This window comes from Schistocerca americana, chromosome 2 (genome assembly GCF_021461395.2).
Source record: "Schistocerca americana isolate TAMUIC-IGC-003095 chromosome 2, iqSchAmer2.1, whole genome shotgun sequence".
Lineage (NCBI taxonomy): Eukaryota > Metazoa > Arthropoda > Insecta > Orthoptera > Acrididae > Schistocerca > Schistocerca americana.
Genome location: NC_060120.1, coordinates 330,839,685 through 330,863,480, shown reverse-complemented (window position 1 = coordinate 330,863,480; position 23,796 = coordinate 330,839,685). Strand labels below are relative to the sequence as shown.

Genomic DNA, 23,796 nt, shown 5'->3' with positions numbered 1-23,796 from the left:
ATTTATTCAAATGTTCACCTTAAAGTTTAACCACCATCTTGTACATCACATAATCTTCACGAGTGTTTCCTGTTTATTATGATTTCAGTTGGTGGTCCTTGTAGATCACCATTGCAAGCTGCACCAAGTCTACAAATTTCTTCCTTATCTGTATGCAAGATAGAATATAAAGAATCTTTTTGAGATTCAAACCTTAGTCAGAAGGACTAAACAGAAACTAAGAGACAGAGTCACAAAAAACTCCTGTTAGGTTCTATTTTAACACACTGCGAATGAAACATTCCTCTTTAAGGAGCACTACACTTCTAGCAAGTCTATTGGATTTCACTAATCATCATGTGCTTTATGCTTGTCAAAATAAGTTACCTAACCACATTCTGAGTATCCATCCCTTTACTGCACATGCCAAACCAGTAAACAAAAATTTTCATTATTTTCTTAAAAGTACTTTTTGATACTTATTTTCAAGTAAAATTTTGGATGTAGATTTTACAGAAAGTGAACTATGATTAAGGGAAAAAAAAGTTACTTGATGAAAGGCAGATCAGATCACTTATTGTAAGACAGCAGTTGATCTACTAAACAGTTGCTGAAACAGGAACAACTGGAGAAAGTTTGACAACACAAATTAGAGAAATGTGGTGAATTTACAAGATTCAGCTATTTTTATTTCTGTTTTCATTTTGTTTGTGTTTCAGCAATAATAGATTTTGTTGAAATATTATGTGAACATTCACACATGTCCCCAATGAACATTGGTAAAATTTAACATTCTTAGAAACGATACCGACCAAGATATAGTCACTTGTTTGACTCCACGCACGACTTCGCAAAGAGTGAACGTGAGTTTATGGCAATCTTGAGCTGTTATACCTCAGGCAATATTTTGTTGAAAGAAATGAAATATGATTTTTTGTACAACTTTGCGTGTTTTCTTAAGAATAATAACTAAAAGAAATTTTACAAGCCACTTTCAGCCAGAAAATTTTAGGCAAAATCATATGAATAAATTTCTGGGTGTAGGTTCTTATATCTCAGAGAAAAAGTATGATGAACATGAAACTTGGCATGTGGTAAGCTAACAACACAAGTTTCTCAAATACAAAGTTTCAGTTATGTACTGCTTTATGGTACTGAACAAATTAAGTGCAAAGTTGAAGATTTCGTAAAAGGCTAAAAAAAATATGCGGTATTTATGAACCAATTTAGCAAAAAGCTATAACTTTCCAAATTGGGCTCACTGGAAAGGATTTGGTTTTAACCACAAAAAAGTGCATTTGATTATCCAATGTGGGGTAAAAATGCCACATAATTTGAACCAAAGTAAGACGTAAAAATTGTGGTGCAACAAAAATGTAAACTTCAGATTCTTAAACCTCTTAGAATAAATGCTTGCTGAACATGTAAATTAATAGACACTAGGTGGGTAGCACAAGGATTTGGAATACAAAATCTCATTCACCTACTGTTTTCCAACAATCTACAAATTTGTCAAAATGATTATGATTTTTGTGAAAATGGGCAAATAAGGTATATTTCACACTTCTTTTACAAATAGCATTTTCTGTTAAATGGGATTAATTGCCAAAGGGCCAACAATGTACGATGTACAGTAGCCAGAAAAATCGCACTGCAAATAATGTTTTAACTTTGGCTTCTTATATCTCATTTATTAAAGGCGTGATAAACCTGAAACTTTGGACACAAGGTTCTCTAATATGAAATGTCATTCACGTATTGCTTTATAAATTTCTACACAATGAGTTCACACTTGTTTTTCATAAAAATTATAAAAATAGATCACATTCACTCTATTTTTTGAAAATCTGTTTTCCACAACTGATTTCAAACTAATCACAGTGGGAATGAGCATGTTTTCAAGAATTTATAATATCGCATTCAATTTTCCAATATGTGCAAACAAAGACCTGAAACAATGGACAAATCTGAGGGAATGTACCAGGGCAACAGTGTACATACATTGCAGTAAATTGTTCTCTGTATTTTGTTGCACAAGGTTTTTACTTTTAAAATGACAAGTAATACCTCACTATACTGCTTTGGTCCATGGTAACATTGACACTATCAGTTCAAGAACATGAACCAGCAACTCCATACGGGTAACGCTCGATAGCTGGGCAATACCAGCTATGGATGGATTTCTTATAATTCTACATACATACTCTACATGCCTTCACACAGTGTATGACACACCTGTGCCACTACTAGTGTTTTCCTTTCCTGTTCCACTCGCAAACAGAATGAGGGAAAATAACTATATCTATGTCTATGTACAAGCCATTATCTCTCGTCTTATACCTTCATGGTTGTTACATGTTCCTTGTAAAGAACCCCGACTTCCCTCCAAGGATTTCCATTCAAGTTCTCACAACATCTCTGTAATACTTGCATATTGTTTGAATCCATTGGCAACACATAGAGCAACTCATCTCTGGACTGCTTCAAATAATTTAACAGTACTCAGGAACGGGTCACATTAGTGTCCCATATGCTGTCTCCTTAATAGATAAACCACACTTTTCTAAAATTCTCCCAATAAACCGATGTCAGCCATTTGCCTTCCCTAATACAATCATTACGTGCCTGTTCCACTTCCACTTCCCAAGCCTGCAATCTGGTTTCTTAATTTAGGTTCCAAAGCCTTGTGATGATACCCGTCTGCTTACAAAGCCATCTGCTAATACATTTTCTCCGATTCTCAGATCTGACGGTATACCTCACATAGGCAGCAAGTAAAAGGAAATATCAATTTTTATTTCAAACTCCTCAGCATTGTTGTTTACATTTTTTGAAATTTCTGAGCCACTTTCTGGAGTTGGTTTTCTTTAAACTGATACTGTCAGCCAGATTATGATACTGAAGGAGCTAGAGCATAGAAATGAGGTGGTGTTTTGGTACCCAACAAGTATCCTATCTTCCGGGCCAGTAAAATTAGAATGTGTAAATTTCACCAGTGCATCATTTTGTTGCGTTGATATGTCAATAATGTTGCCAATCCAGCATTCGTTTCCAATACACAGGCAATGTAATGGCCAGGTAACAACTCCGTCAATTCCAGACTTAGCATGTCTGCACTGAATACTCTGGCAACAAAATTTGTGTCCCTAGAAACTTTGCTGATATAAACTGAGGTGGAATCAACTGGCTGAAATTCATGAAGCTTTTTTGTATCTCCAACTGTGCTGCTTTCTCATCATCTGTCTTCTTGAAACTTTTTGCTCTCTTCAATTTAAAGTCTGTCAATTTTCAAATAAATGCATGTACAGATATTATATCATGTTGCAAGTGATCTGAAATAATTTAACAACTAACAGTTCACAACATGCCCCCATTGACAACAAAATATGCAGCTTGCAAATTTCCCCAACGAAATCCCTGAGCAGCATTTTGGACAACAAGCAACTAACTTTCAGCAAAGTCCAACAGAGCAATCAATTCATTTTCTCTTAAGTCACACTTCAACAACTTCAAATATTGATTGGTGTTTTTGCTATTAATGGTGACTAGTCAACTTCCAAAATTTGATGGCAAGTTTTTCAATGATGTTTTCAACCATTAATACACTTGTTACCAATGTCTCATGGTCAGTGTGGACACACTGTTTGATTTCTATTGATCCTTCCCGATCCCAGTCATTAAACATTTTTTTCCAAAGTGTGCTTATCCACCAGGATAATTCTCCCATCTTTGTAACACACAATCCTTCGAATTCACACTACATATGGTCTTTCTGTCAGTTGTTTTTAGTCATATTTGATATTAGCATCTTGGTGCATGAGCTTCACATTCTGGTGTATAGTGCAGATGCAAACAGAATGTGTACCAGAACCACCAATGGTGCGGAGCACATGGGTCGGAGGTCACAAAATTTTGAAAAGCCAACTTCAGCTCCATATTTATTATGGTACACTGCGAATAGCTCCTTCAGATTAAGCAACAGCAATCACTTTTGTATCTTTATTTGGAACCACTTAGCTGAAATGACACACTATCTTTTTTACCTGGACGTATCCTGCCGAATTCATCGTCTTCATAAAAGTCTTCAACTCTATTGATGACCAATTGTGCCAGGGTTTTGCCAACTTTAACATGTATACCACATGCTATTTCACCAGAGCTTTGCCAACTTTCGCATGTATACCACAAGTGAAAGATGGCAAAGATTAAAGATGATAAAGCTGTAAACATTTAGGAAGACAAAGAATTCAGTAGGATGTGTTCAGGTAAAAAAGAAAATGTCTCAGTTTGGTTAAATGTTTCCAAATACAGATACAAAAGTGTTTGCTTTTGTTTAATCTGAAAGAGCTGTTTGTACCATACTGTACTAAACAGCATAAAAGCCATTCTCCTTTTTTCATGTTGATTTGAAATGTGCTCTGCAATGCCATAATTTGCTACTATTTCCTGTACTGACCAACTTTTTGGGACCACAGTCTGTAGCACTAGTTCTCTTGGCTTGTTGGAAGTATCAGTTTCCTTTCTTAGTTCTTCAATATAATCTTTACGTAAGTGGCAACATCCTTTTCAAATTGGCTTTGTTGCCCCTCTCACGCAGAAAATCCGGCAGCATACAAGATTTTGTCTGTAATCAGATTCTTCACGTGTTCAATTTTCCTTTTTATATACTTAGGTCTATCTCTAGCAGTTAACCTCAGACTTTTCAGTGGAGAAGTGCCTATAGTACTCAAACCATGGACCAACACAATATAGTGAGATATTACTTGTCAATGCACAAATGAAAAAAATACATGCAACTAAACACAGTCAACAGGTTGTTGAAATGTAGCCCATTGTTGTGGAATATTCCCTAAAATTCATCTGTCATTTTCAGGTATTGGTAGTGCACATTGGAAAATTGAATGTGATTTTCTGCATTCTTAAAAATATACTCTTTCCAATGGCGATTAGTTTCAAATCAGTTACGAAAATCAGATTTTCTACAAGTAGACTGGATGTGATCCTTTTTTGTAATTTTTACAGAAATAAAGTTTGAACTGGTTTTATAGAACATGGAAAGCAGTGTGTGAATTATATTTTACAGTGGAAAACCTAATATTGTTAAGTTGTTTTGTATATGTTTATCACACATTTAATCAACAGGATAGAAGAAGATGAAATTAAAACTTCATTCACAGCATAATCTTTCCAGCTGCTTTGCCTCAGTTTATGTAGCATTGTAAGTCCAGTTTGGAAATTAAATCCTTCTGGAGGGGTGAGGAACCTCAAACACATTTTTTTGAATGAGACTGGGTTTGAAGCCTGAACAGGAAATGATATTTATAAAAGAAGTGTCAAATATACTCTATTTTCCCCTTTCAACAAAAATTGTCATCTTATCGACAATTTGTAGACTATTAGAAAGTAGCATGTGAATGAACTTTTGTACTCGACTTGCTTGTGCTTCTGACCTATTTGTATTAAGTTTACTTTTTTGCCACAATTTTCACACTCTCAAATTACCTAACATTGTTGGCCCGCACTGGAGAATCTAACACACATAAATCAGGTAAAAAATACCACCTTTTTTATCTTTTTATGGAATCTTGAACTCTGCACTTAATTTATTCAGTACTGTACAGTGGTACATAAATGAAACTTAATATTTGAGAGCCTTATGTTGTTAGGTTACTACAGGCCAAGTTTCAAGCCTGTCAGGCCTTTAATCCCTGAGACATAAGATGTCCAACTTTGAAAATTTTTTGGACGATTTTGACTAAAATTTTGTAGCTAAATAAGGCTTGTAAAAAATCTTTTCATTCACGTTCGTTCTGTCCAAAGTTGCACATAGAGTCAAAAAAGTGACTATATCTTGGTCAGTAGTCTTGCTTTGATGAATGTTAAACTTCACCAATGTTCACTGGAGACATGAGTAAATATTCACATAAAATACCATCGAAATCCATGATGGTCAAGCAGGAAAATGTTCCGAAATCAGACGATATGACTTGGAATGCTCCATGTACCTGTCTCAACAACTGATAAGTAGGCAGCCCTGTCTCGGATTATGTTTTAAAAAAGTTTGCTACATAAATAAAGTTTTTATAAACAAAATATACCACATACAGAGCTCATGAATTCCAAGAGGCCACGATATGAAACTTCTAACTCTGCCCGCTTTCCAAGAGCAAATTCATGCTTTGGAGGATCTGTATTTGGAACAATTCTATATTCCAGATACAGTTGTCGAATAAAATCCTGGTGGATAGAAACAGGAACACATACAGTTAATGACTAAAAAGAATTAATAATCAATAATAATCAAAAATGAATATACAAAAAGTAAAAAACAAGATTAACATTCAGAATACAAGAGCTTAATTGGTACAAACTTTTATTGGGAGCAAGAAGGAAAAGGAAGGGGAGCTGGGGGGAAAAAAAAACACTGTTGAGGCTTTATTGGCAGTACATTAAGGGCAAAATCTGAGAAACAGAGAGAGAGAGAGAGAGAGAGAGAGAGAGAGAGAGAGAGAGAGAGAGAGAGAGGGGGGGGGGGGGGGGGAGAGGGGGGATAAAAAGAAGAGAACGTGGGAGTTACAGTAGAGTGTGTTAGCTAATAGCTGACACTGAAACAGCAGAGAGTTCAATAAGCAGCAAGTTACGACCAAACTAAAACATAATACTTGTACAAACTAGAATAGCCCAGTCAAAGAAGACCCAAAAAAGACCGAAAGGGGAAAAAAATCTGTGTAGTTATTGTGATAGAAGGTAGTGCCATGAAGAACTTATTAAAAAAACTGACTGGTGGGATACAAACATGGGTATGAGTAGTTCAATGGTCACATTTGATGTTTTTCTTTAATAACTAATGCCACTACTCCTAGCAAAAATTGTTTCCTAGTACAAAATGAAACTTTTTTCTCTGGGAGTAATAGCTTCTGCATTGCAGAGGATGGAAAAATCACAGATTATCAAAAATATTGCTTTAATGATATGGAATTATTTGTTATAGTTAAATGCAATGGGCTGAGAACAAATATCAAATGTGGAACCACAGCTAAGTGCCGTAGAACCTTATTAAGGGATAAATTGTATTCTGTGGGTCACCTGTTTGTGGTTTTGCATTTCCCTCTATCATAGGTTTATAAACTGAAGAGTGAGCAGCAAGGAGGAGGAGGAGGAGGAGGAGGAGGAGGAGATTAGCGTTTAACGTCCCGTCGACAACGAAGTCATTATAGGCGGGGTGCAAGCTCGGGTGAGGGAAGGAAATCAGCCATGCCCTTTCAAAGGAACCATCCCAGCATTTGCCTGAAGCGATTTAGGGAAATCACGGAAAACTTAAATTAGGATGACCGGAGACAGGATTGAACTGTCGTCCTCCCGAATGCAAGTCCAGTGTGCTAACCACTGCGCCACCTTGCTCGGTGTTGTGAGCAGCAAGTCCTCACTCTCTCCAGTCCACTATGTCACAAAAAGCAACTTCAAGGGGTTTCATACGGTTACACGGACTCTTCCGCCGCTTGTCTTACGAATCACGGGTGACGCAGTGCATATACATGCCCGGATGTGTTTTTTTTTCACATGGTGAGTTGACATTAGTGTTGCCACTTTCTTCACAAAAAAAAGGAAGATTTTTCATGGCCATATTTTCTAATGGCTAGTGCATTCATATTTTTATTAAATGCCATTTTCAATCAAACAATAGCTCACATTTATATCTTAAGCTCTATTCCTTCATATCACTATGGTATTTTGAAACTGATTTAGCTTTATGTAGGAATGTACTGTCATTCTTTAGCTGGTTAAAAAAATCTTTGCAGGACATGTCAAAATTTATTACTATTTGAAGCTCTGATTTTATAAGTTCTGGTGAACACCTGTTCCCAACATCAGTCCACTTCATCGAAAACACTCGTTCCACAAATGCATTTGAACCTGGTATGCTTAGTATAAAACACATGAGCCGAGATATATTTGTCACTTTTTGTTGAGGCACTATTGTGAAGAATTTTACCCACTTGGATGCAACATCACTATCCTTAGTGATACAGTTAGTAAAGTTATCATTCACTTCACAAAATTCTTCATATAGCTGATCCAGGTTGATCCTATCTTGTAGATCCTATCTTGTAGATCCTATCTTGTAGATCCTATCTTGTAGATCCTATCTTGTAGATCCTATCTTGTAGATCCTATCTTGTAGATCCTATCTTGTAGTTCCTATCTTGTAGATCCTATCTTGTAGATCCTATCTTGTAGATTGTTTCCACTGCAAGTTCAAAATCACACTATTGTAATTCCCCATTCAAAGAAAGAGGTTCCAACCTTGAATACTTGTTACTAGCTGAGGAGTCATAATGGTTATCAAGATATTTCAACAATGTGTGAAAGAAAGAATCAAATTCACACGAAATCTTATTAAGAGATGTTGATGAAATCTCTCCCATTAATTTCTTGGTTTCACTCTCATAGAATTTATCCTTCTTTCTTTGTGTAATCTTCTTATACATCATGCAAGACTTATGTGATTCAATGATGCTTAGCTCCCTTTTCTCCAGGTGTTTGGGTACTGTTTGCATTTGACCTCCAATATTTGACACAAAATGCAAGTAAATTCCAGGAATAATTCCTTTCACTGGGTCTTCAGCTAAAAATACTGATGCAAGTTGCTTTGGACAGGCATCAATGCTCCTGAAATAGCTCTTTATAGCTGGCCAGCACTCAATCAATCTGTTAATGGCAAGAGTTAAGGGCAGCCATCTTGTGGGCACATGCCTTAATATCTCAGACCACTCAAAATCCATAAATTAAAAAAATGATTTCAGTTCCTCACGCCTTTTAGCTGATACTGAGAAATGATTATAGATCTTCAAAACAAGATTCTCTACATCCATTTCCAGCTCTTCCATAGCATGCTTCATCGCATTATGAACCATGTGATTTGAACAACTGTCTTTCTGCAGGTTGGAATTCATGGAAAGCAGTAATTGATAAACAGATTGTTTCTTGCCAAATTTCACATTAGCATTATCAGCACTATATGCAGTTAAATTATTAATATTTAGTGAATGGCTCTCCAGATTATCAACAATTAACTTTGCCACTGCATTTGAAGTTTCATCAGGCTGTTCAATAGATGTCAACAGTTTGTTCTGTGCACCTACTAAAGGTTCGAAGTATCTTATACAAATTGGGAACATCTTTCTGTTGCCTCTAATCAAAGCGTCTGTTGCTACTGAGAAAAACTTACTATTTTAAGGAGATTTTAGAATATTAACAACATCACTGACACTTTTAGATGCTAATATGTTTTTCACCAACATTTCTGCCTTCGTCTTGCCACAGGAAAGTTTTACAGCGGTTTCTGAATCTGTGAATATACATGACATCAGTTTATTGCTACAATCCAAACTTGAATAACTTAGGTTGTGTCTGACTGTGTGATACAAAAGTCCTAACTCACGAGCTATGACAACGTTCGCTTCAGATTTCTTAAGAGTTCACAAAATATTTGGAAACTTTTGTGATTTGACTACTTGCTTTCTCCTTTAGCTGATGTCCTTTGTACTGAGCGTGTTGCTTGAGATCAAACTGTCCACCATGAGAAATGCTGAATTCCTTCCTGCACAACGTACAAAAAGCATGTTTATCAGACGTTAAACCATGCCTAACAAGTACACTTGACTGTACTGCTGTTGCTTGCCACGTTTCTTCTTCGCTGATGAACTCATTACAATTCTTGAACAAAAGTAAATTAAGAAAACTAGACTTTTGACTGTATGGATTCAAGAAATTAACACTGCAACGAAGTTTATTAGTTTACAAACATCTGTAGTTGTACACATCAGAATCGGAAATTAGTATATCGACAACATTATCGATTATGCGATCGAGTGATTGTCAGAAGTGCCAATTTAAACGTAGACCAGCCTAAAATCTATATCTGAACGGTAATAATAACAAATATAACCAAATTAATGTGAATATATACACTGGGGAAGAATTGTGTTGGGTTTTGCGATAGTTTAGCACCAAATACTAAAAAAACAGAAGAAAGTGCTGTATGGGGAAATAAAAAACATAAGGGAAATTAACAGTAAAAAACGTAAGAATACAGGAAAAACGTACAACCTGGCAACCCTAGTTGACGTGGAATACAGAATGAGTTACTGATAATACTAACACACAAAATACAAATGGACAGATTCTATGTACATCGCTGCACACTCTTCTACATGCTAGAGGAGAAATTTGTTCTCAGTCATCTAGACATGTTATATGTCAGTTGTAGCATTCTTTGGGAAAGGCGAATTCTCTGACCATGAGTGCCGCTCATTTTTCAGTTAACAAACAAGCTATACCTCCCCAGTATTTCCTGTTCAGTTCCCTAATGTGAATAGATAAAATTCATCGAGCTTGTTATTTTCATATAGTGGAGTTATTTTCAGTTTATTATGCGAGTATTTATTTTTAAGTGAGCTTTTAAATAAAACATGTTCCTATAAAAAAATGGCTGACAGCTGTTTAATTAATAAGTGTGATGCGGTTAGTGATCTATGCAATGATGTTGCAAAAAGTATTGAATTGGTAAATGTGGCACCTAGCTGCAGACTTTTATTGACAGTGTATTGAAAAGTGGTAGTGAATTAAGAGTGACCATAAAGTTGTTATGCTTCTCTCAACATTAACTATGTTACTGGCAGACTGCATAAATCCTTTCCATTCAGGAATTCTGGCTCTTTTAGAGTGGAATGCATAGAGAGGAGCCAATTACCATGCATCCACAGTATATCTTGTAATGTGTGTGTGCATATGTCTGACTGAATGGGATTGATTACGTTCAGGTGTAGAACAGTAATCTGCTGTATTGCATTGCTTAACTTTTGTTGAAATATATGATGTTCAATAACATCTAGGTGGCCTATATGTGTTGCAGGGGGAGCCAATATAAGCCTCTGAGACTCTTCAGATGCTGTAAGAGCTTAGGCTGGGGTGATGCATTTGATATCTCCCATGCTGTGGCAAGTATCCTAGCTGTTGTTAGGGAAGACAATGAAATCAACACTTTCAATACACATTCACAGCAGGTTACACTTGGGGCACACTCTTCAGTCTGGTAGACAGCTGACAGCTTCGGCTGTTGACTTTTTAAAATAATATCTCACTCAACATCTGCAAATAAGTACCCAATAAACTGAAAATAACTCCACTGTATAAGCATGATTAAGTCATGGGACAGCGATATGCACGTATACAGACGGTGGCAGTGTCATGTACACAAGATATACAAGGACTTTCCATGGACAGAGCTGTCATCTGCACTCAGGTGATTCATGTGACAAGAGTTCTGATGTGATTATGGCTGTCCAAATGAAATTAACAGACTCTGAACACGGAATGGTAGTTGGCACTAGAAGCATGGGACTTTCCATTTCAGAAATCATTAGCGAATCCAAAGCATCAAGAGTGCCAAGAATACAAAATTTCAGACATTACCTCTCACCACGGGAAATGCAGTGGCCAACGGCCCTCACTTAATGACTGAGAGCAGCAGGTTTCCATAGAGTTGTCAGTGCTAACAAACAAGCAACAACATGTCAAATAACTGTGGAAATTGATGTGGGACACAAGACGAATGTATCCATTAGGACAGTGCTATTTAATTTGATTTTAATGGACTATGACAGCAGATGACTGATGCAGGTGCTTTTGCATAACATTACCTGCAATGCCTCTCCTGGGCTCATGACCATATTGGTTGGACTCTGCACAACTGGAAAGCCATGGTCCAGTAAGATGAATCCCAGTTTCAGTTGGTAAGAGGTGACTGTAGGTTTCAAGTGTGGTGCAGACCCAACGAAGCCATGGACCCAATTTGTTAACAAGGCACTATGCAAGCTAGTTGTGGCTCCATAATAGCGCGGGCTGTGTTTACATGGAATGGACTGGTTATGTTTGATTACTTGGAGACCTTGTGCAGCCATTCATGGACTTCATGTTCCCGAACAACAATGGAAGTTTTATTGACGGCAGTGCACCATGCCACCAGGTCGCAACTGTTTACAATCGGTTGAAAGAACATTCTGGACAATTCATATGAATGATTTGGTCACCCTGATCACCCAACGTGAGTCCCATCCAACATTTATGGAAAATAACTGAGAGGTCAGTTCATGCATAAAACTCTACACCTGCAACACTTTTGCAATTATGAACGACTATAGAGGTCCGATTATTTCTGCAGGGGACTTCCAACAAGTTGCTACACTACGCCGTTCAAAAGGAGGTCCAACACGATATTAGGAGGTATCCCATGACTTTCATCAGCTCAGTGTATTTTTGTCTACTTGTGTAAGAGACCTGGATAAGAAACATTGGGGAAGTTTAGCATATTTAAAAACTGAAAAATCAAGCAGTAAATGTGTTTCTTGTATTGTTTCTGGAGCACTTAATCTGTTTCTGATATTTATTTTTTATTTATAAACAACCTTACTGATTTTCTATGTTATTTTAATGTAAGCCATGCTTTCGTTTTTCTGTCTCCATGTTTTATGGTGTTAAGTGTAATATGTATGAGTTTATCACCATATACTGTGAATTATCAACTGTTTTCAAACCTCAGTGGTTTTTTTTTTTTTTTTTTTGCGTATAGGCATTCATCAGAGTTAAATGGTGGTTTTGTTCTGTGATTAATTTGAGTAAATTGCACTGTCTGTGGCAGTTTGTTTCCAAAAGGAGGTTGTATATGTGGAAAAGATCTAAAGACACCAATAAGTTTCAGACACATTATATACTGGTAAGACAGAGATTTCGAAATCAGATTTTAACCTACAAACCACTGTCATGGGCAAATGTTGACACTGGCAATAATTTATTAGTTATGAACAGCAGATTAAAATTGAAAAAAAAAAAAAAAAAAATTGCAGAAGAGTAGGAAATTAAGAGGTGGGATACGGATAAATTGAAAGAATCAGAGGCTGCCGAGTTTCAAAGGGAGCATTAGGCAACAACTGACTGAATCAGGTGAAAAGAATGCACCAGAAGATGAAGAGGCAGCTTTAAGAGATGAAACAGTGAAAGAACCAGAGGATAAATAGGCAAAAATATGAGGTTCAGCAGTAATCCTTAAAAAAAAAAACGAAGGATATAGTGAATTTAATCGAAAAACCATGAACCATGGACCTTGCCGTTGGTGGGGAGGCTTGCGTGCCTCAACGACACAGATAGCCGTACCGAAGGTGCAACCACAACGGAGGGGTATCTGTTGAGAGGCGAGACAAACGTGTGGTTCCTGAAGAGGGGCAGCAGCCTTTTCAGTAGTTGCAGGGGCAACAGTCTGGATGATTGACTGATCTGGTCTTGTAACACTAACCAAAATGGCCTTGCTGTTCTGGTACTGCGAATGGCTGAAGGCAAGGGGAAACTACAGGTGTAATTTTTCCCGAGGGCATGCAGCTTTGTTGTATGATTAAATGATGATGGCGTCCTCTTGGGTGAAATATTCCGGAGGTAAAATAGTCCCCCATTCGGATCTCCGGGTGGGGACTACTCAAGAGGACGTCGTTATCAGGAGAAAGAAAACTGGCATTCTACGGATCGGAAGGCGGAATGTCAGATCCCTTAATCGGGCAGGTAGGTTAGAAAATTTAAAAAGGGAAACGGATAGGTTAAAGTTAGATATAGTGGGAATTAGTGAAGTTCGGTGGCAGGAGGAACAAGACTTCTGTTCAGGTGAATACAGGGTTATAAACACAAAATCAAGTAGGGGTAATGCAGGAGTCGGTTTAATAATGAATAAATAAATAGGAGTACGGGTAAGCCACTACAAACAGCATAGTGAACGCATTATTGTGGCCAAGATATAGACATGAAGTCCACGCCTACTGCAGTAGTACAAGTTTATATGCCAACTAGCTCTGCAGATGACGAAGAAATTGATGAAATATATGATGAGATAAAACAAATTATTCAGGTAATGAAGGGAGACGAAAATTTAATAGTCATGGGTGACGAATTCAAGAGTAAGAAAAGGGAGAGAAGGAAACATAGTAGGTGTATAGATTGGGGCTAAGAAATGAAAGAGGAAGCCGTCTGGTAGATTTTTGCGCAGAGCATAACTTAATCATAGCTAACACTTGGTTTAAGAATTATGAAAGAAGGTTGTATACATGGAAGAACCCTGGAGATACTAAAAGGTATCAGATAGATTATATAATGATAAGACAGAGATTTAGGAACCAGGTTTTAAATTGTAAGACATTTCCAGGGGCAGATGTGGACTCTGACCACAATCTATTGGTTATGAACTGTAGATTAAAACTGAAGAAACTGCAAAAAGGTGGGAATTTAAGGAGATGGGACCTGGATAAACTGACTAAACCAGAGGTTGTACAGAGTTTCAGGGAGAGCATAAGGGAACAATTGACAGGAATGGGGGAAAGAAATATAGTAGAAGAAGAATTGGTAGCTTTGAGGGATGAAATAGTGAAGGCAGCAAAGGATCAAATAGGTAAAAAGACGAGGGCTGGTAGAAACCCTTGTGTAACAGAAGATATATTGAATTTAATTTATGAAAGGAGAAAATATAAAAATGCAGTAAATGAAGCAGGCAAAAAGGAATACACACGTCTCAAAAATGAAATTGACAGGAAGTGCAAAATGGCTAAGCAGGGATGGCTAGAGGACAAATGTAAGGATGTAGAGGCTTATCTAATGAGGGGTAAGATAGATACTGCCTACAGGAAAATTAGAGACCTTTGGAGAAAGGAGAACCACTTGCATGAATATCAAGAACTTTGATGGAAACCCAGTTCTAAGCAAAGAATGGAAAGCAGAAAGGTGGAAGGAGTATATAGAGGGTCTATACAAGGGTGATGTACTTGAGGACAATATTATGGAAATGGAAGAGGATGTAGATGAAGATGAAATGGGAGATGTGATATTGCGTGAAGAGTTTGACAGAGCACTGAAAAACCTGAGTCGAAACAAGGCCCCCGCAGTAGACAACATTCCATTAGAACTACTGATAGCCTTGGGAGAGCCAGTCTTGACAAAACTCTAGCATCTGGTGAGCAAGATGTATGAGACAGGCGAAATACCCTCAGACTTCAAGAAGAATATAATAACCCCAATCCCAAAGTAAGCAGATGTTGACAGATGTGAAAATTACCGAACTATCAGTTTAGTAAGTCACAGCTGCAAAATACTAACGCGAATTCTTTACAGACGAATGGAAAAACTGATAGAAGCCGACCTCGGGGAAGATCAGTTTGGATTCCGTAGAAATGTTGGAACACGTGAGGCAATACTGACCCTACGATTTATCTTAGAAGAAAGATTAAGGAAAGGCAAACCTATGTTTCTAGCATTTGTAGACTTAGAGAAAGCTTTTGACAATGTTGATTGGAATACTCTCTTTCAAATTCTGAAGGTGGCAGGGTTAAAATACAGAGAGCGAAAGGCTATTTACAATTTGTATAGAAAGCAGATGGCAGTTATAAGGGTTGAGGGACATGAAAGGGAAGCAGTGGTTGGGAAGGGAGTAAGACAGGGTTGTAGCTTAACCCCAATGTTATTCAATCTGTATATTGAGTAAGCAATACAGGAAACAAAAGAAAAGTTCAGAGTAGGTATTAAAATCCATGGAGAAGAAATAAAAACTTTGAGGTTCGCCGATGACATTGTAATTCTGTCAGAGACAGCAAAGGACTTGGAAGATGAGTTGAACGGAATGGACAGTGTCTTGAAAGGAGGATATAAGATGAACATCAACAAAAGCAAAGCGAGGATAATGGAATGTAGTCGAATTAAGTCGTGTGATGCTGAGGGAATTGCTATTTGGGGAGCAAAGTAACTGATGATGGCTGATGTAGAGAGGATATAAAATGTAGACTGGCAATGGCAAGGAAAGCATTTCTGAAGAAGAAAAATTTGTTAACATCGAGTACAGATTTAAATGTCAGGAAGTCGTTTCTGAAAGTATTTGTATGGAGTGTAGCCATGTATGGAAGTGAAACGTGGACGATAAATAGCTTAGACAAGAAGAGAATAGAAGCTTTCGAAATGTGGTGCTACAGAAGAATGCTGAAGATTAGATGGGTAGATCACATAACTAATGAGGAGGTATTGAACAGAATTGGGGAGAAGAGGAGCTTGTGGCACAACTTGACTAGAAGAAGGGATCGGTTGGTAGGACATGTTCTGAGACATCGAGGGATCACCAATTTAGTATTGGAGGGCAGCGTGGAGGGTCAAAATCGTAGAGAGAGACCAAGAGATTAATACACTAAGCAGATTCAGAAGGGTGTAGGCTGCAGTCGGTACTGGGAGATGAAGAAGCTTGCACAGGATAGAGTAGCAAGGAGAGCTGCATCAAATCAGTCTCAGGACTGAAGATCACAACAGCAACAACAACAACAATCGAAAAAAGGAAAAAAAATATAAATATGCAGCAAACGAAGCAGACAAAATGGAATACAGACAACTAAGAAATGAAATCACACACTGGACAGTCTACATTTACATCTACATCTATACTCTGCAAACCACCATGAGGTGCATGGCAGAGGGTGAAAGTCCAGGTTGGAATATCAATTATTAAAAGGTAAATTGCTACCTGCCTTAAGGTGACATGTTGAGATGCAGACAGGCACAACAAAAAGACTTTATACACTGAGCTTTTGACCAAAGCCTTCTTCAGAAAAGAAAGGAAAAAACACACACACACACACACACACACACACACACACACACACACACATATATATTCACACAAGCAGGCACAATTAGAAAATAAAATTGACATAAAGAGTAAAATGCAAGACACGCATGACTAAGGGAAATATAGTTGCTGCCAATACAAAAAGGAATGCGGTCTTTGGAGAAAAAAAGACACAGCTGTAGTATGTCAAGAACTCTGGCAGCAAGCCAGTACTACACAAAGAAGGTAAATGGAATATTTAGAAGGAATATACAAGCAAAATGAACTTTAGGTCAATATTACAGAAAGGAGAGAGGAAGTAGATGCAGTTAACATGGGAGATAAGACACACTGTGAAGCATTACACAGAGCATTAAGAAACCTAAGCTGAAACATAGCCTCTGGAGTAGATGACATTCCCTCATAATTATTGAGATCCTTGGGGATCCAGTCATGAGAAAACTGGTACACAAGATATGCGAGACAGGTGAAATACACTCAGTCTTCAACAAGAATGTAACAATTCCAATTCCAAAATAGGCAGGTGGTGATAGGTGTGCATTTTACCAAACTATCAGTTTTTTTTTACATCGTAGTTGCAAAATACTGTCATGAATTGTTTACAGATGGAAAACTTGATGAGACTGATTTTGGAGAAGATCAGTTTTAGTTCCAGAAAAATGTAGGAACACAGATGAGGCAACGCCGACCCTACGACTTAACTTCGACAACACATGAGAAACACGATAGAAAAAGGAAACCTGTACTTTATAGCACCTGTATATTTTAAGAAAGCTTTTGATAATGTTGTCCGGAATACACTCTTTGAAATGATTAACTTAAAAGGGAGCAAAAGATTATCTACATCTTGTACAGAAACCACGCTGTAGTTATAAGAGTTCGAAGATGATGAAAGGAAGCATTAATTGATAAGAGAGTGGGACAGGGTTGCTGCCTATCCTCGATGTTATTAAATCTGTAAAGGAAATCAATGAGAACTGGAAAGGGGATTGGAATTAAGGGAGAAGATTTTACAACTTTAAGAATTGCTGAAGCATTGCAATTGTGTATGAGATAGCGAGGGACTTGGAAAAGAAGGTTAAATGGAATGGATAGTGCGATTCTTCAATGGATAGTGTCTTGAGAAAGGTTACAAGATGAACATCAACAAAAATGAAACAAGGGAGACCGAATGTATGCAAATTAAATCACACCAGGCTTAAAGCTGCTGAGGGAATTAAATTAGGAAATAAGTCACCACATGTACTGGATGAATTTTGCTATTTGGTCAACAAAATAACTGATAATGCCTGAAATAGAGATGATATAAAATGAAGAATGATAATATCAAGAAAAGAATTTCTGAAAAAGAGTAAGCTATTAACATTAAATATAAATTTAAGCAATAAGAAGTGTCTTCTGAAGGTATTTGTCTAATGTGTACCCTTGTACAGAAGTGAAATGTGGACAATAAACATTACAGACAATAAGAGAACAGAAGCTTTGTAAATGTTGTGCCACAAAAAGGAATGTTGAAGATTAAATGGTTACATCAAATAACTAATGAAGAAGTACTAAATCAAACTGGGGAGGAAAGAAAATTATGATACAACTGGAAGAAAAGAAAGGATGGGTTTATAGGACACATCCTGAGGAATCAAGCAAGCACCAGTCCAGTAATGGAGGAAAGTGGAGGAGGGAGGGAGGGGGGAATTTTAGAGACAGACCAAGGGATGAATATTGTAAGCAGTTTCAAATGGATGTAGGCTGCAAAAGTTATGCAAAGATAATGAGGCTTACACACAACAGACTAGCATGGACTGACCACCACCATCACCACCACCACCACCACCACCACCACCACAACAACAACAACAACGACAACGACAACGACGACGAGTTTGTTGTCTTTTTTTGCCTGTTTGCAATCTTGTTACTTCTGGAAATTCTTTGTTTCTCTTTAACATTTAGTATGTTACTTCTTAAAAGATTCTTGGTTGGTAGATGCCAATCACGCACGTAACATTGCCCATACACAAAATCCAATGTATTGCCTCACCTTTTTGTTATCCTTCACTTGCGCGGAGCCAGCCGGGGTGGCCGAGCTGTTCTACGAGCTACAGTCTGGATCCGCATGACCACTATGGTTGCAGGTTCAAATCCTGCCATGGGCATGGACGTGTGTGATGTCCTTAAGTTAGTTAGGTTTAAGTAGTTCTAAGTTCTAGGGGGCTGATGACCTCAGAAGTTAAGTCCCATAGTGCTCAGAACCACTTGAACTTGTGCAGAAATGTTTTAATGTGGTATATGACAAAATTCAAGCCTGAATCAGCTTGTATATCTGAATGGGGAAGGTGGTCATTTCGCAAACAACATTAATTATTTTTGAGAAGCTAATTCTTTTAGAATATTTATTACTTTTTTCTGTTATCAATGAGGTCTCCTGGTTGTTTCAACGTTTTAAGATAAGAAACTTTTTTTTCTCTGTAAGCTTTTTTTAAAAAAGCAAATTGCTATGCACAGCCAACTGTTCAATGGTGCAAAAGGCAAACTGCATTGGTAGTAAAGTTCAGTGGAGTGCTCTGTGCCTCCAATTGTGAACAGAACAACGTGACTTGTGATAGTTCAGTCTGTCAACTTGTCTTGAAGCATCACATCGAGCTTGGACTGTGTGAGTATTCTCACTTCATAAGGCTTGCCAGCATAAAATTACCATCTAAGTTAGTGTACATCATAGTGATATCATTTGAACTTTCAGACACTACAGTGAGACCAGATGATGACTGCTACCTACAAATTATGGCTTGTACGTATCACAAGTGAAAGGAAAACGGGAGGACTACATCAAACGCAACTGTGCACCATCAATTTGTGCCTCTAGGTGTCTAATACAAACCCCATAGCACCCTGGTGCATGAAGTAGAAGAGCAAGGGAAAACCCGGGATGGAACGTGGTCAGTGGTGTCATGTTTTTTTCACTGTATAACAATGTGGAAGCAGACACGTATCAATGCAAATCTCTAACATGCGTTCACATGGGTTTGTCAGACAGGTATGTTGGTCACACTTTGGGTTGCTATTACCTATAGATTTGGATGCCTCTCATTGCTGTTGAGCATAATTTGAGGGATGTTACAGTCGATACTTGGACAACAGATCTGTTTATGAAGATAATACTGTATGAGCACATAGTGTCCACCTGACACGAGCAGCAATTTCTGCACACGTCAGATGTAGTCACAATTGGTCTTTAAGGCCCAGAGAGAGTGGCCATGTGTGTGTGTTTCATGTAAGACTGTGTGCAAGTTTTTGACTTCAAAAGGAGGACTTTGTTCGAAAGCTGACATATTCCTAACGCTCTTTATCAATGTGCTTGTCTGCAACTCAGCTCCTCCCCTATGCTGTGTTTGGCAATCTGCCCTTTCAATATTGTTATTCCATCCTAGACTTTCTGTTATTTGAAGACAACTCAATAAGGCAGCAAAAACTATTCAACTAAAAAATTATTTAACTACTAAATAGAAAATGCTAGGACTTTATGAGTCACTTATTTCTGCTGTTGTTTGTATGGACAACATTTTAAGGTATAATAACTGATCATAAGATATTAAAATGGCTAATGGGACTTAAAAAGAACCAACAAGTTGTTTAACTAGATGGGCATTAAGATTAAGCAAATTTGATTTCCAAGTTGTGCATCGACTGAGTAAACTACTTGGAAATGTGGACAGGCTAAGAGGGAAAGTATGTGCTGTGGAATGCACCAAAGTAGACACAGAAAAATGGCAGAAAGCACAAGTTACTAACTCACAGAGTGTCAGCACTTTGCGAAGCAACCACAATTCAGTAATGAAGACGGTGTGCTGTATATTCATACAAGATGCGGTTTGTGGCTAGAGGTACAAGCAAAATTACGAAACAAGCTGTTGTGGTAGGTTTGTGACTCAGTTTTAGCAAAATGCAGTAGCTGCCGAGCCACAGAACACCAAGTTGCGAGAAAACTACAGGTGAAACACACATAAGCAACATATAGAACAACACACACAAAAACTGTGTCCCATGTGTACAAAGAGCAGAACTCAGTCCTCCAAAAATTGTGTAACAGACATTACCAGAGGCAGATAACCCATTTGAGATAATCGACGTGGACATATCTGGACCATTCGATCAAACACCAGCAGTGAACAATAATGTACAGACAATAATTCATCATTCTTCACTTTTCGTGTCCATGATCACCATACCAAACCAGCAGACAAAAACTGTGGCACAATCAATGGTTAATCATTGGATACTGAAGTTTGGAACACCTGAGACAGTGACAACAGACTAAGGCACAAATTTTATGTCAGTCTTAGTAAAACGGTTGTGTAGACCATTATGCATTAAAAACCCATGAAAAATTGAGTTACTCTGGCAATGGTCACCATAATGATGGGGCTACCCTGCTCCCTTATGCAGTACCGCAAGGCATGCAATTCAAAGGTCGATGAGAATATAGGCTTATACCCATATGAGGTTGTTTTAAGTCAAAAACTGAACTCTATTGGACATAGGAAATCACTTTCAGGAGAAGATAAGTCATTACTTTGAAATTTTTCCAGATTATTAAAAATTATTTGGCACCAAGTTAAAAAGACAAATGTTAAGGCCTTGGAACAGCAGTTAGGAACACTTAATAAAAAAGCAATATTACCAAAATATCACGCCAGACAATGGGCAATGCAAACCAATCCGTAAGTGCTGAGGAGGAAGACAAAAAAGTAATGGGCACCTTACCAAGTACATTACCAAATACTAAACTTGAAATCACCTATTAAGGTTAAATTAGAGCTCCCAACACGCACCACAATAGTGCACATAGGGAGTATTGATCCGCTTAAAGAAACCCTGGGGGTGCTGCCTTCATTATCAGCAGCACCTTCCAAAGGGGGAAGTGGAGTAGCAGAAGAGAGAGAAAACAAAGGCAGAGTAAAACAACTGAAACAGAACACGACTATGGTTACCCCAACTCATCCCGATGTACTTAGATCACAAGCAGATATGGTAAGCTAACAGAGGATTTCCTATTCCTTTAGCGCTCAGTCCAGATCCACCCAAAGTAAGGGGTAGCAGTTCCAGCTATAGGCACCAGATACAGAACGAAAGGAAAAATAGGAAAATACTATATGCGGTCAGCTTTTGCAAAGTTGCAACTACGTCAAACTATGAAGTTAGACTTACAGTACTAATGGAAGGGCGGCTGGCTTCATGCAGGCGGTAAAATCCTGAAAACAGTTTTTAGTACAGCCAGTTCGGAGGACTTAGAAAAGATCTATAGGGCTTTATAGCACGAACAAGTGGATGTAGAAGACAACCAGTGAATCTTAGAACTACACACCACACATCTCGCCATCTTGAAAAGGGCATGGTAAATAAGACTAAATTGCTTCACTCCTTGGACACCAGACTCATGACCCGCATTCAAGCACTTGTAGATACCACCAATCAAGACTTGAGCATACTTAGGGACCATTTGTGTAACATGGACACCCAGCTAATGACTATGAATCTCCTTTGCACCCTCGCTGACTGCATTACCGATACACATACAGAAATCATCAAAATGTATGAAGCATTTTAACGTGTAGTTTCCAGTCATGCAACTGCAATACTCCTACTTCTGAATCAGTTCCTAGAAGGGTTATGCGCAGATCAGATAAAACTGAAAAAACTGCTGGAATTATTAGCGACAGTGGAGGAAGAATTTTTATCGCTGTACAACACATGGCCATAGTCACTAGTACACAAGAGCAAACTTGAAGATTTAAACACAAATACAATTAACATACAGGTACTACATATTTGAGTGTTACAGGCTCCATACCTACCCAGTAGCATGTGGAGACGTGCAAAACTCTGTGCATCTGAAAATACATGAAATACTGTTGTAACGGCGACCGGAACAGTTGCAGGATTGAAGTAACAGAGAATGCGGCGGGACCCACAGAGCGGCCCGCGAACAACAACACAACGGAGAGGACGGACACAACCAAAGGAGGACCTTATGACAACAACAAGAACGAGACAACAGGGTCAAGAAAACCTAACTAGACAACCACGCCCACTCGTAAACAAAACACGAAAGTAAATATGCTGTCTAAGGCGAGGCAATATGTCCAGCGACGTATGCAATGTTAGACTGGCTGGCTGAGCGAAAGGCAGGCACTTAAGTACTCTATCGGAGATGCCGCTATTGCCCGCTGCAACCACGTGTTCCACTGTGGCGCCCTCACGCTAAATGTGGGCCAGGAGGCGCGCGCCACCACAGCTCACGGCGCGATGGTGCAGAGACCTCTAGGGGTCTTTGACATCCATGACGTCTGGCGGGGATTCAAATTCCGCGGCGTGCGGTACCAGAAATACTACTAGTGGCACATGACAAAGTCCCATGCCCCACTCTGCATGCGGGAATTACTGCGCTATTCAACCAAGCTGAATACCCACCACCCCTGGGTCACGAGAGTTCACCGTGCTCCACTCCAAGGATGGAATTACCTAAAAAGGTGATCAAAAATAAAACATAATTTTTACAAAGGATAAGGTCGCACTGGTAGTTCTCCATGACAAACCCAGTGGTCATCATTTGTACTTGTTCTGAAGAAGGACATTACACTGACAAACAGTGCATAGAATTACAGGGACAAAGATTATTGATCAATGACACCAAATGTGTCATTTTCGACCAACTTACCGACTACCTGCAATCATCACTAGAACCACTACCCTGAATATGACTCGTACATTTACCTACCTGACCTACCTTTTGCGATCCCACCCACTGGAAACTTGACCTTCCAAATAATACTTTAGAGACAACCCTTCTTGCCCCCTTATATCAATGTTAGCTGCACTAAATGGCCACATGTCAATGGAACACCCACTTGACAATGTGAAAAAGCATTGTACAGATTATCATCAATAACCCATAACCATAGGAGCACAACCTCAGCCATCTGCATTTTCCTAGTTGTAACAAGTACTGCTTACTATCAGCTCACGTGCAGAACTGCCCAAGTTCCAGCACTACCAACCTTGAAACTAATAAATTCATATCAGTTATAGCGGTACCAAAAAAGAACTGACTGACATACAACAGC

At 38.3% G+C, this 23,796-nt stretch overlaps 1 protein-coding gene across 2 annotated transcripts in view; it reads right to left on the bottom strand.

Moving 5' to 3' along the window:
• Window positions 1–23,796, bottom strand: part of LOC124595970 (non-structural maintenance of chromosomes element 3 homolog) — a 68,675-nt gene that overhangs the window by 22,786 nt on the left and 22,093 nt on the right. The window contains exon 4 of one of the 2 annotated variants that reach the window (XM_047134909.1): window positions 6,085–6,216. The exons of the other annotated variant lie outside the window; for it this stretch is intronic. Within the exon in view, the coding sequence (XP_046990865.1) occupies window positions 6,085–6,216 (132 nt within the window). The remainder of the gene's footprint in view (window positions 1–6,084; window positions 6,217–23,796) is intronic. 2 annotated transcript variants of the gene reach the window in all.